This window comes from Leptopilina boulardi, unplaced genomic scaffold (genome assembly GCF_019393585.1).
Source record: "Leptopilina boulardi isolate dan_hultmark-lab unplaced genomic scaffold, ZJU_Lbou_2.1 LbouV2_187, whole genome shotgun sequence".
In the NCBI taxonomy this organism is placed as follows: domain Eukaryota; kingdom Metazoa; phylum Arthropoda; class Insecta; order Hymenoptera; family Figitidae; genus Leptopilina; species Leptopilina boulardi.
Window position 1 is genome coordinate 119,969 of NW_026137737.1, and position 13,196 is coordinate 133,164.

The following is a 13,196-nucleotide window of genomic DNA, read 5'->3' on the forward strand; positions in this document are numbered from 1 at the left end:
TTGATCAAAAATATTATTTTTTTAGGTTTTATTTTAATATTTTATTTTAATTTTATTTTAATAATATTTTAATTAATAAAACTAATAATAATAATAATATATTTTCAATTTTAAACAATTTTAAAATCATTTTGTTATTAATTTTTAAATATTTTTATGATTATACTAAGTGAACAATTGAATTTAAAGATGAAAGTATTGCTCAATTCCAAAGCAAGCAATTAATTCGTAATTTTCTTGAAAACAAACAATTTTTTAAAGGAATTTTTTTTTCTATTCATTTCGTCGATTCCATAGAAAGAAACGAATTTTCCTGTTTTTCTTTAAACTGTATATTTTTTTATAATTAATGCTTAAAGAAAATGTGCGCAGTTGATATAACCTCAAGGCACCACAGTTTTTTTTAATTTTATCGTTAATATGAAGGTTTATTTCAACAAATTGTTGTTTATTTATTAAAACATACTAATATATCGAAACGGTTTTCTCAGTTTTTTTTTAAATGACCTGCAAAATTTTTAAAAATGTTTTTTTTACTTCCTGTAAAAACAGTGAATTGGCGCTTGACCCCTTTTGTCATTCTACCCTTCATTTATACATTTACAATTTACTTTTTATAAAAAATACGGGAGATTATGATACAATAATATTCAAATTGTTTTCAACTTTTACATGTGTTTTGATTGTCAACAACCCATTATTTCTCGTTAATATTTTTGCCACTATTTTGTTATTGTCTTATTACTTTCTTATAATTAAAAGTCAAAATTCAACGCAAGGTAAGATTTGCAAATCTATAAATTCAGTTCGTGGAGTGACTGCATGAATGAAAATGAATTTGAAAAATAAGGATATTAGTTATATGTAAAATAGTAAATCCATTACAAAGCAATCAAAATTAAAGAAAAGCAAATATCAATATGACGAGTGTAACGCCATCTAGTGCATTGCGTTACTTTCTTAAATAAGACTAATGACCAAATTAATAAATATACAAGCAACTAGAAAGAAAATAATTAACATATTACATTACCTCTGGACAACCTAATGCAGCATCATACCCAGCAGAAACTACTACAAGATCCGGTTGAAACTAAAACAAACAAATAATTCAGATTTCTACAATATTTCATAAGAATTCCTTTAAAAAAGTTTAACTCATGGGTGGCACGATAGGGTACAAAAGTTTGTCTAGAAATATCGCTAAAATCAAAAAACTTTTAAAAGTTGGTATATTAATTAAAAAATTAGCGGTCACTCATGTTGTTCAATGACTCAACTTATCTTTCTGTAAGTGTTAGCTATACAATATTCTGCATAATTTTCTGATATTTTTATTTAGTAAAACATTATGGTTTGGAAAAAATGCGTCCCTCAATATAATTAATTCCTTATTTTAATCCATACCTCATAGGCCATTGGTAACAAAACTTGTTGAAATATGGCAATGTAATCAGCATTAGTCATGCCGGTTTTATTAAGAGGAACATTAAAATTGTATCCTTCTCCAGGACCTAATCCAATGTAGTCGTAATCTGATTCTCTCAAATTTGGCCAAAATTCGCCATTTTCATATCTGTGTATAGAAAAATAGACTACTCTGAAAAGAGAAAATAATTAAATGTATTTTTTTTAATTTCTATATATTATTAACTTTATCATTATTATTAATTGTTTCAACTGACCTTGAATCATTGTAAAACATTTGCTGAGTCGCTTGTCCATGATGTACATCCCAGTCAATAATTAAAATTTTCTTTGCTAAATTCATATTTAACATTTTTTCACAAGCTATTGCAACGTTATTAAAGAAACAGTAACCACAGAACTCAGCCTTCATCGCATGATGGCCTGGTGGTCTGAAACAATTTTTTAAAAAGTCTTTGTTAACACATATAGTTATTCAATAAAAATTTTATTCATTCCTTTTAACAAGGAATTAACTTTTTACGTAAGTTGCATTTAGGTTTTATTATTAACTCTCTGCTTATGCTAAATTTCCAAACTCTAGAGTCAATTAACGTAATTCTCGTAGTTCCCATAGGCTTTCAAATTGATGCTTTTTGACATAACGACCACTAGCAGAAAGTTAAGGAGGATTCCTCATGAAATTTTTTTTTTTGTTTTGCAATTTTACTATCCTTAATGTATCTGGAATACAGGTTTAAAATTTTATGACGAAATTTAACTCCTACAAAAAGTTATAGCATAATACATGTACATATGTGCGTAAAATCAAATAACGAAAAAAAACTTTAAATGCGTTTTTAAATCTTCTTCTTGAAATCAGAAACAACGATTGCAATTAAACAGATTGTGTTTCAGTCAATCGATATGGAGTTGAATTTAACGGATGAACCTGACAATCGACAACAATCTTGGAATATTCGATTTTGATTGGTGTTATCCAATATTTCTACATAGTGACTAGTGAGCCTGATGTCCTTTATTTTAAACAACTTTTCCTCTAAAAAAGGACGGCCTGTGGAATAGAATTCAAAAATAAACCAACAAAACCTTACCATTACAGCCTAAATTTCATGTAGCTTATCATTTCAAAACCCCTATTGTTTGGTGAATAATAAAAGCGTTCAATTCTAATGTATATTTAAGTAAATTAAAAGATAAATTTTTACAGAAATGTAGAACTAATTTAAAAACTCTCGACGTTTGCGAAACTAAAAAATTTAATATCGACATAAAAGATTAAGTAAAAGTTACCTTATAATTGCCATTCCGTTTTGAATTTCTCCTTTACAAATGCTCGTTACAAGATTTATAGTTGATCCTACTGCTTTCAGTGATTGTCTATAAGTAGACTTAAAAATAAAAAGCTACATAAATAAAAAATTATCGTAAAGGACAAACATAATATCACTTAAATTAATTCTAAAAACGTCAGTTTTTTTTAAATGGGAAACCACTTTAGAAGATGATTTTTTTAATTGCATAAATCGTTAGTAAAACTATCAAAAACTATGCTCAGGAAGTATTAATGCGATATTCAAAGTGCATTTTATGTTACCAGTATGATAGAAACACACTTCGGTTGACCACTAGGGAGAGAACAGATAGAATGGAGCTGTTGTTTAGGTGATGCAACTAATTATAAGTAAAGCCGTTAAAAAAGAAGAAAGAAAAGAATAATAATATATGATACAGGAATAGCAGATTAAAATGAAAGGACAATATTTTAACCTTGAAATTCAATGATATATAAAAAAATCAATTATTTTTTTTTTAAAAATCATAAGTAATGTAACTTAGGAAGACTTAAATCGATTGTTTTGTACGCCAGTCCTGTCTTGAGACAGGATAAATAAAAATTCAATGAGGGAGGAAAAAATCTAATGGAAACAAGGCCATCAGGCTAATTATTGAGCGACTGTTTGATCTCGCACCAAATACATGAAAAAAAAGTTTCCGGTGAAATTTCTTGTAACTTTGCAATTTTACAGTTTTAACCTCCTAAAGAAAAAATCTTAATAGGAAAATCCAAAAAAATGGATAGTTTTTTTGTAGAATAATGTTGGAAGTTGAAACTCGTTACTCGGGGGTTTTTGGAGTCGCTGATTACGAATCCGATATTAGTCACTAGACGCTTGAACCAGGTTCAATACCAGATTTGTAATCAACGACACCGAAAACCTAAAAGCAAGGATTTTTAATTTATTTCAATGAATAAGAGCATTAGTATTGAAAAAATAATATTTTTATTGCTTTAAAAGATCCCATCAAAACATTTTTAATATTTGTGTTAACAAGTAACAAATATTTTATATCTGGTGAATTCATTTAAAAAATTGAAAATTTATTGATACTTACTGGATGGAAGTAAACAGCATCATATCTGGAAGATAATTCCTCAAGTTTATTAACATCTTTGATGCTTTCTGTTGATTTAAGAAACTGTATGTGTTCCCTATTATGTTTTAATAACAGTTCTTCTTCGTCTGCAAATCTTGATTCAATTATTTTACATCTATCTACTAATTGTAATTCATTGCAACGATCCAGAACTTTTTGAAATCTGTCTGGACATTCCTGATAATTTAAATCCCAAAGGCATCTGTGTTCAATCATAGTAAGATCATAAACAAGACCAGTGCTTAAACGTTGTAATACCTTCGAACTTATTGCATTATCGTATATATCATGCACTGGAGAAATATACTGATTTTCTTTTTGTAATTTCTTTTTATTTATTAACTTTTTTTTAGAAGCCATTGTAGATACAATTTATCTGAAAGAAAGAAGAAACATTTATACACAATGAAATTTGTTTAAGAAAAATAATCAGCAGCCTGAAGAGGATGGATTCGCATTTCTTATAGTTACATTTTAATTTCCATATTGAGAAGTATTGACAAATATTATTAAGGGGGGCGCCTACTTTATCGGGTCAAAAAAATTGATTTTTTAAAAGTTGTCTTAACTGAAAGTACAACTATCAGAGAATATGCTCTTAAAATATTACGTCAAAATATTAAGTATTTTTCGAGTTACAGCTTGTAGAACACAATAAAGCGCGTGGCCTGGCGCGCGACTCCACTCGCAGTCTCTAATACTTTTCATAATTTGTTGCGCTTATCTACTATTACACCTACCATTAAAATTACCATTTATCAGTAAAATGTCGTCTTATCCAAGAGCTTCCCATAAAACAATAGTCGTTCATCGAGGCCGCGAAAAAGACGTAAGTTTTTAATAAACAGCACTTACATGTTTTTCAATCTTTAAACTCGTTTTTCTCAAAACACTGTTTTTGTAGTTTGCGTACACGATAGACAAAAATCTATTCAACCGATTAAGGTCTACCTGGGCTTGTTTTGAAGATAAAAATTGTCTCTTCTGTATGAATTAAATTTGTTTTTGATAGAGTTAAATTTAGTGCTTTTTTTTTAAGAAAAAATGAGATTTTTTTGGCGAAAATTAAATTTTATTTAAAAAAGTCGTGTAAAAATGTCAGTTTTTACTTTCTATTGAAATCTGTTAATTCATACAGAAGGCAATAATGTATATTTAAAGAAAAAAAATTGTTTTTTTTGTTTTAGATAAGAATTGTGGACCGTAGGTTGTACGCAATGGGAAAATTTCAGCAGCGAGGCGTTATATATATGGCGTTTATTTTATTATTAAATTCTATTTTCATTTAATCAAAAAATTATATTTAAAAGATTTAAATATGTATATAAGAAAACATACACTAAATCTCGCATCGATTTATTTAAATGTGTTTGAGAAAAAAATTCCTGAAATGTACGCAGTTTTTTACCTTCTAAAGTAGGCGCCCCCCTTAAGCAATTCTTGAAGGTCACTCTGCGCCTTAAACATACATTCATTAATTATATATACAATAATTAAATCGTCGGCGAAACCAATGGCCAACCTATTTCCTTGAGCATTTAAATTGTACGCTGATAACAATTCACATATGTATATATTAAATAACAGTGGCGAATTTACGGCGCCCTGTTGTAGTCCGTTTTTTATTTCGTAATGTGAACTTTCTGTGTTATCAGAGAGCGATATGAACATTTTTCTGATTGTTATCATTGCCCAAATGATTTTAGTTAAAAAAGTTGGGAAACGCTTTTTTATCAATTAGTAGTAGGGCTGTACCAGTTCTAAAACACAGGTAATACAGGTATCTACCTTACCGACATATGGTAACTCTACTTTACCCTTGGCGGATGTTACCGACCGTTGTCGCGAGATGGCGCTGTTGCTCGAGGGAATTTTTCAATTTTAACCCGTTAGGTCACCTCCCTTACAGCTCACTTTCCACCCTCTTGGTCACCCACCACCCCCCTTATTTGCATATAATTTTTTGAAATTTAAACCTTTTGGTCGCCTACCCACCCCCCCAATTTGCATATGTCTTCCCTATGTATAAATATATACTGTCCCAAAAATTCAAAAATCATAATTAGAACCTCGAGGATCAAAGGGTTCGCGAGATACCGCGCGGGACTGTGGGTGGTTGGGAGTGGGTGGTGTACAGTGGATGACTCAAAAGTGAAAGGTGCGCGGCAGATGAGCGCGTACGGTCACCGGGCCCGTTGGTAGTCCATGTGTCAAGTGGGGATAGAGTTCAGTGGTGGGATTTGTGAATGGTGGGGACTAAATTTACCTTAGGCGATTCCCGTGGCAAGGAAAGTGATTCTGTTTCAGCTTCCAGTATCAGCAGCAGCAGACCTTCAGCACTCGCAGCAGTAGAATTAAAATAGAGAATCCCACCCACATTCCTCACACTTGGTCACCCTCTACCACCCACTCATGTCTTTTTAAGCTTCCCTCCCACTAATTTGCATGCCGATTTTATTTTCCATGGTATGTAACTATTTTACCATTCAATTCATAACAAATTTCATCAAACAAATAGGTTATAGCATTGTTTGTGAACTGAATATTTTGTGTGGCATCAGTCCCATCAGCATTAGTCAACCTTCCAAAAATATGTAATACACTGTTGCTCGGTAAACGGATTGTTATTGTCTCTCCTCTAAAATTAACCAAAATACCGGTCTGATCTACTATACGTAGCTGAACGTTATGTATTGTCCTTACGGCGACTGGAAGGTAAATGATGTGTGCTAGAACTTCTACAATCTTATATCCTGGTGGAATAGTAGGGAAAAATTCATGTATAGTGTGAACTTTTTCACCATTTATATACGCTCCAGTAATAATACTACATTCAATGCGTAGAGCATTCACTTTCAATATTTTTACAGGTAAATCGGAGTAATGTTTTAAATTTGGTATTAGTTTGCGAGCAGTGAATCCCAATAAACTACCAATATAATCTTTAGGAGTAAAATCAATCGAAAGATTTGATTTAATATTGCATCCTGATGTACTATTGTTGGAATCTATTGCTAAATAATCTTCATCTGGAATTTGACGTCTCAAATATTCTTCTATATCTTTAATTTCATAACTACCAGTAGGTATAGTAATCTCAAAATCATTTATGTAAAATTTGTTGGAACTTTCATCAATATTAGGAATTGAGTTATATGTAAATAAATCAACAAGTCCAAGTGTATAATTTTTATTAGGTGAAAGTTCAATAGGTGGGAAGTATGAAGCCTCCAGAACTGAAGACTTTCCCGTTAACTTTAAAGTAAAAGAGTCATTCATGTTGGACATCTACACTACCGTCCGAAATTGTGCGAACTCTGCTTTTTCAACAACTATAAAACTGTTCAAATCTTCAAAAATATTAAAACTAAAATTTTTTCCTCTTTATTTTATTAAAGTTAATAAAATTCTGAAAAAAATGATACCTTGACAAAGAGAATATGTTAATTTTTCATTTAGATATCTAAGAAAAACCCAATTTTCAATGTTTTTACTATTTTTTTTATTTCTCGGGCAAAAATTAATATTTTGTAACGTTCTTAGGCTCATTGAAATCGTATTTTGTTATGCAATTCAAATTATATAAAACAATTCATGTACACATTCTTCCCTAGCGTATGCAAACCGTGAAAGTTGGCTCATAAAATGTCAAAAAATTGTGATTAATATTTATATAACAAAAAATGATGAGTAAAATGTATAAATTTTAAATTTACTTACATAAATCAGAGAAGTTTAGAATGATATATTTACTTGATTTTTAAACATTATATTTTATTGTAGAATTAAATTTAAATTTTTTGACATTTTATGAGACAACTTTCACAGTTTGCATACGCTAGGGAAGAATGTGTACATGAATTGTTTTATATAATTTGAATTGCATAACAAAATACGATTTTAATGAGCCTAAGAACGTTTAAAAATATTAATTTTTGCCAGAGAAATAAAAAAAATAGTAAAAACATTGAAAATTGGGTTTTTCTTAGATATCTAAATGAAAAATTAACATATTCTCTTTGTCAAGGTGTCATTTTTTTCAGAATTTTATTAACTTTAATAAAATAAAGAGGAAAAAATTTTAGTTTTAATATTTTTGAAGATTTGAACAGTTTTATAGTTGTTGAAAAAGCAGAGTTCGCACAATTTCGGACGGTAGTGTACTTTTATACTGAAGGTTCTAATTGTTTACATATTCTTATATAGATTAAAACTGTTCTTAACGTTAAGTTGCTTACATAAGAATTTAAGACATAAATGACCACATATAAATGTATCCAAATTTTGATACCTCTCATGATTATATTTTATATAGCTACCAACACCTAGATAAACAATGAGATCCAATGATGGTGAAAGATTTCCAAAACTATCAAAATATTCAGTTTCATTGTTTTTTTTATGTGCTACCCAATGGGTTCCAGGACCTTCTTTATTATCAAGATTAATTATGGCTGATTCACATTTATAAGGTCCTGTGATAGGTAATTCATTTCTCATAAAAACACCACGAAATTTAGGTATTTTCATAAGTTTAGCATATTTAAGTAAATCATAGTCAGTTAGTGCGCGGTGAGGTAGCTTCAATATTAGTTTTTTTGAACACTCTTTGTATATTTCAATCCATTTCCTTGATGTGATTTAATATAAAGACCAAGTCCTTTATGATAGGGTTTCAAATATATACCCTTTCCTATAGCAATGGCCTCCATTGTTTCATAATGTCGATGAGCTTCTGAAAGTTGTTTTTGAGCAGCATTAGCATCATTTACTGCTTTTACAATACCACTGACTCCACCTCTAAGTGCTCCTAATGCACTAAGCCCGGCAAAAATTGGTATTAGCGGTAAAATACCGCTAACTCTTGAAGGTTCGAGGTCTTTATCTTTTGAATAGGCTATATCATGCTCCTTACAAGCCGTATCCAAGGGATAAATACCAGGAACCCCTCGTGCAAGACGTTTTGCCAACTTTGTTCCAGGTTCACAATATTGATAACCAGGAATGTGACACTCGAATGGTAATTTGTTAATAGAAGTACTGAGAAATTCTTGACCACTGCAAGAATTTTTCTTCACTTTATCGTGAGTAATCATTCCTCACTCGACAATGGTCTATAACCAACTGATTGAGGGCGACTATATAAGTGGGGTATTTATAGTTTTTTCATTAGTCAATTCTAAGATGCAGTTCAAGGTACAAGCTGTACAACTCCCGATTGCAAATGTGGATAACCTTATTGAAACTAAAGATAATGAGGTTAAACGACATGGAAGTTTATTTTCAAATAGTATTCGAGCAGCTTTTTGTGGACTATCAAATTGTGGAAAAACGAATGCACTTCTTTCTCTGATTATACATCCGAATGGTTTAGGATTTGAAAATATATATTTATATTCAAAATCATTACAGCAGTCGAAATATAAATTTTTGGAACATGTACTTAGTAAAGTAGATGGCATCGAGTTCTTCACATTCACTGAACATGAACAAGTTGTTACACCTAAAGATGCAAAAACTAATTCAATTTTCATTTTCGATGATATCGCTTGTGAGAAGCAGGACAATGTTAAGGCGTTTGTTTGTATGGGGCGACATGTTAACGTCGATAGTTTTTATCTTTGTCAAACATATGCTCATATTCCAAAACATCTTGTTAGAGATAATATTAATTTGCTTGTGCTTTTCAGTCAAGATGAAAGGAATCTCAAGCATGTTTACGATGATCATGTGAATACAGATATGACTTTTACACAGTTTCGAGATTTATGTTCAGTATGTTGGAACTGTGACAGGTGTGGATTTGTAGTTATTGATAAAGATAGAAATATGATTGATGGAAGATATAGAATGGGATTTGATTGCTTTATTCAGTTATAAATATTAAGCATTTCAAGAGAATTGCATTAGTTCAGTTTGAGACTTTCATAAATAAACATGTTTCGAAAGGAGCGAGAGACACTACATCAAATAGCTGCAGCAAGTGATGCTATACGTCGAAAGCATCGTATTCTTAAATGTGGCAGAGAGTCAGCTGAAAATATGTTGAAAGAAACCTTTGAACCATTAGTTACTCCATTGGAAAAATTAGTGAATATAACTAAAAATCCTATAAAGATTGAAAATTTTCAAAACCATGTAAAGAAAGAAGAAGAAGACTTTGAATCATCTTTTAAGACTGCCGTTAGTAAAGATACACTTTTCAACACATCTATTTATAATGTATATTTATGATGACTATAGCCCAAATAAACCTATTCGTAGTAATAAGACCTTCAAAAATATACTAATGTTATTGCAAAACTTTTGTTCAAATCTGGAGATTCTTATTTGAAGAGAAAAACCCAATTACCACAATTTATGACGGTGAAGAAAGAATTATATCCAGACTATGTCTATTGGGATGATCCAAACGAGATTGTTGATCGTCTACGCTTACTTGTCGCATCACAACAGGCTAGCAATTCAAGTCATAACAATGAAATTATGTCAATAATCGAGGGGCCGGATACAATAACAACCAGTACGCTGGGCCAGTCGCTCTGAAGCCAGTCAACACGTCAAAAAGGTGAAAAAATTGAAACTCAAAATTCGGATTCTTCAAAAGCTTCACTTTATAGAAGATAAAAAAATGCATCTTTTTTCTCTCAGAAATTTTTTTCTAAATCCAATATTTTTGATAATAAAAGCAAAAAACCCAAAAAAAAATTTTCTCAAATTTAATTAAATTTTGAAATATAAACGATCATTTCTTTGACAAATAGTAATAAATTTGTATACAACTTGGTATACATACTAAATTTGGTCTAATAAAGCCATTAAAACATTAGAAAAGGGAAAAAAAATTATTGTTTTATTATTTTTAATTAAAAATTGAAAGAGGTCGATATTCACATTCTCTAACTTTTCACGATAAAATGTCTGCAGAGAATTTCAAAACTGTAAGAACTTCTCTTATAATATTTATTCACTACTATTCCAGGAAGTTTTCTGCAAAATTCCAAATCAATTCCTGTTATCTTGACTGTCATAGATATTAAAAATATTAATAACAAAACAAATTATTTAAAAGACTGAGAAAATATGCGTATTTTAAATATTTACAAAATATCAAGTATGAATTATAAATATTACTAATATTAATATTGTTAACAATTCTAATACTAATGTACATACATATAAGATACTGATCACAAAAAATAAACATAACTTTCTTCTAATTTCACTAATTTCTTATTATTCGAGCCGAAATAATTTCACATGCTTCAAGAAAGAGTCTCCAGCGGGTGAAGTGAACGCGATGGGCTATCCGCTTTTTCTTGAAAATTAATTTTTTTAAAAACTATAACAGGAATTGATTTGGAATTTTGCATAAAACTTCCTGAAATAGTAGTGAATAAATATTATGAGAGAAGTTCTTACAGTTTTGAAATTCCCTGCAGACATTTTATCGTCAAAAGTTAGAGAATGTGAATATCGACCTCTTTCAATTTTTAATTAAAAATAATAAAACAATAATTTTTTTTGCCTTTTCTAATGTTTTAATGGCTTTATTAGACCTAATTTAGTATGTATACCAAGTTGTAAACAAATTTATTACTATTTGTGAAAGAAATAATCGTTTACATTTTAAAATTTCATTACATTTGATAAAATTTTTTTTGGGCTTTTTGCTTTTATTATCAAAAATATTGGATTTAAAAAAAATTTCTAAGAGAAAAAAGATATGTTTTTTATCTTCTATAAAGTAGTGCTTCTGAAAAATCCGAATTTTGAGTTTCAATTTTGAGGTGTTGATTGGCTTCAAAGCGACCGGCCGAGCGTACTGGTTGTTATTGTATCCGGCCCCTCAATTGAAGAATTACGGGAAGCTCAAATTATATGTTAAGAGTGAACTTGTAAAATTAAGATTATTATTATATTGAATATTGTTCTATTAAGATCACTTTTTTGTTACAAATCCTTCAACATGAATGATCAAAAGTTAACAGTTGTGTCAGAGTTACATAGCAAGCTAGGAGAAATTATCCACGTCGAAAAGTAGAAATGCGTGGAATTGATGAAACTTGGCAAGCAGATTTAGTTGAAATGATACCTTATTCTAAAGTTAATAAAGGTTTAAAATATATGCTTACAGTTATAGATATATTTTCTAAGTATGCATGGGCTATTCCTGTAAAAAGTAAGAGTGGAAAAGATGTTTCTGAAGCTATGGAATCTATACTTGTGAATGGACGCGTTCCTAAAAAATTACATACTGATAAAGGGAAAGAGTTTTATAATTCTAAATTTGAGAGTTTAAGGGGGGAACCTCATTTATCGGGTCAAAAAAATCGATTTTTTGGAAATAATTTTAATCAATTGTACAAGTATTCAAGAATATATCTTCAAAATTTCAAATCGATATCTGTATTATTGAAGGATTTACAAAATTGTTAGCAGGACGCGCCAGGTTATTTACATCCAATTTTTATGTATTCAAAACTTTAAACGCGTTTTTCTCGAAACACCATTTTTCGATTTTGTGTACACGATTGAGAACGCTGTATTGAACCAAACGGGCTTTACCATAGCTCATTTTAAAGCTAATTAAATTGTCTTCAATGTGACGTTAAGTGTTTTTTGAGAAAAAAAAATTTTCATATTTTTTTGGAATTTCAAAGTCAATTTTTCATGCATGAAAAATCACTTTTAATGTAAAACTCGGTAAGAAAAATCAATTTCGACATTTTTTTAAAAAATCGAAATGTCACATCGAAGGTATTATTCTAAAGTTAAAAAAAAATTGGTTTTTTTGTTTCAGAAAATAATTTAGAGCGCTAGAATGTACACAGACAAAATCAGGTGTCATAGCCACGGTGTAAATTTAAATAGTAAAAATGTTTTTTTTCAGTCTTCAATAATTATTTTACACTGTCAAGACATGCAATAAAGTACTCTATAAATTACAAAATGTTTGAAGTTATTTGACAAGAGAAAAAAAATCCCAAAAATGATGCATTTTTTAAACATCTAATTGAGGGTCCCCCCTTAATGAAATCATATAAAATTAAACTGTATTCAACTTATAGTAATTTAAAAGGTTCAATTATTGAAAGATTTAACCGCACATTAAAAAATATGGTGTGGCCACAGTTCAACTTACGAGGAAATTACAAATGGGAAGAAATTTTACCATCTCTTGTTAAAAAGTAAAATAATAATAAACATCGCACTATCGGAATGAAACCTAAGGATGTCAGCAGAGAAGATGAAAAGAGACTGTTGAAACGCATATATATAATTTTTTAAAAAGAAATAAAAGCGAAATGTGATAGATTTACCGACAA

At 29.8% G+C, this 13,196-nt stretch overlaps 1 protein-coding gene across 4 annotated transcripts in view; it reads right to left on the reverse strand.

The window, feature by feature from the left end:
- LOC127277854 (histone deacetylase 6) overlaps positions 1–13,196 on the reverse strand; it is a 79,867-nt gene that overhangs the window by 31,563 nt on the left and 35,108 nt on the right. For all 4 annotated transcript variants that reach the window (XM_051299248.1, XM_051299247.1, XM_051299245.1 and 1 more), the window contains 5 exons: positions 3,826–4,243; positions 2,722–2,819; positions 1,686–1,859; positions 1,408–1,600; positions 1,034–1,093 (listed from right to left, as the gene is read on the reverse strand). In XM_051299248.1, the coding sequence (XP_051155205.1) occupies positions 1,034–1,093; positions 1,408–1,600; positions 1,686–1,859; positions 2,722–2,819; positions 3,826–4,227 (927 nt within the window). In that variant the 5' untranslated portion in view covers positions 4,228–4,243. The remainder of the gene's footprint in view (positions 1–1,033; positions 1,094–1,407; positions 1,601–1,685; positions 1,860–2,721; positions 2,820–3,825; positions 4,244–13,196) is intronic.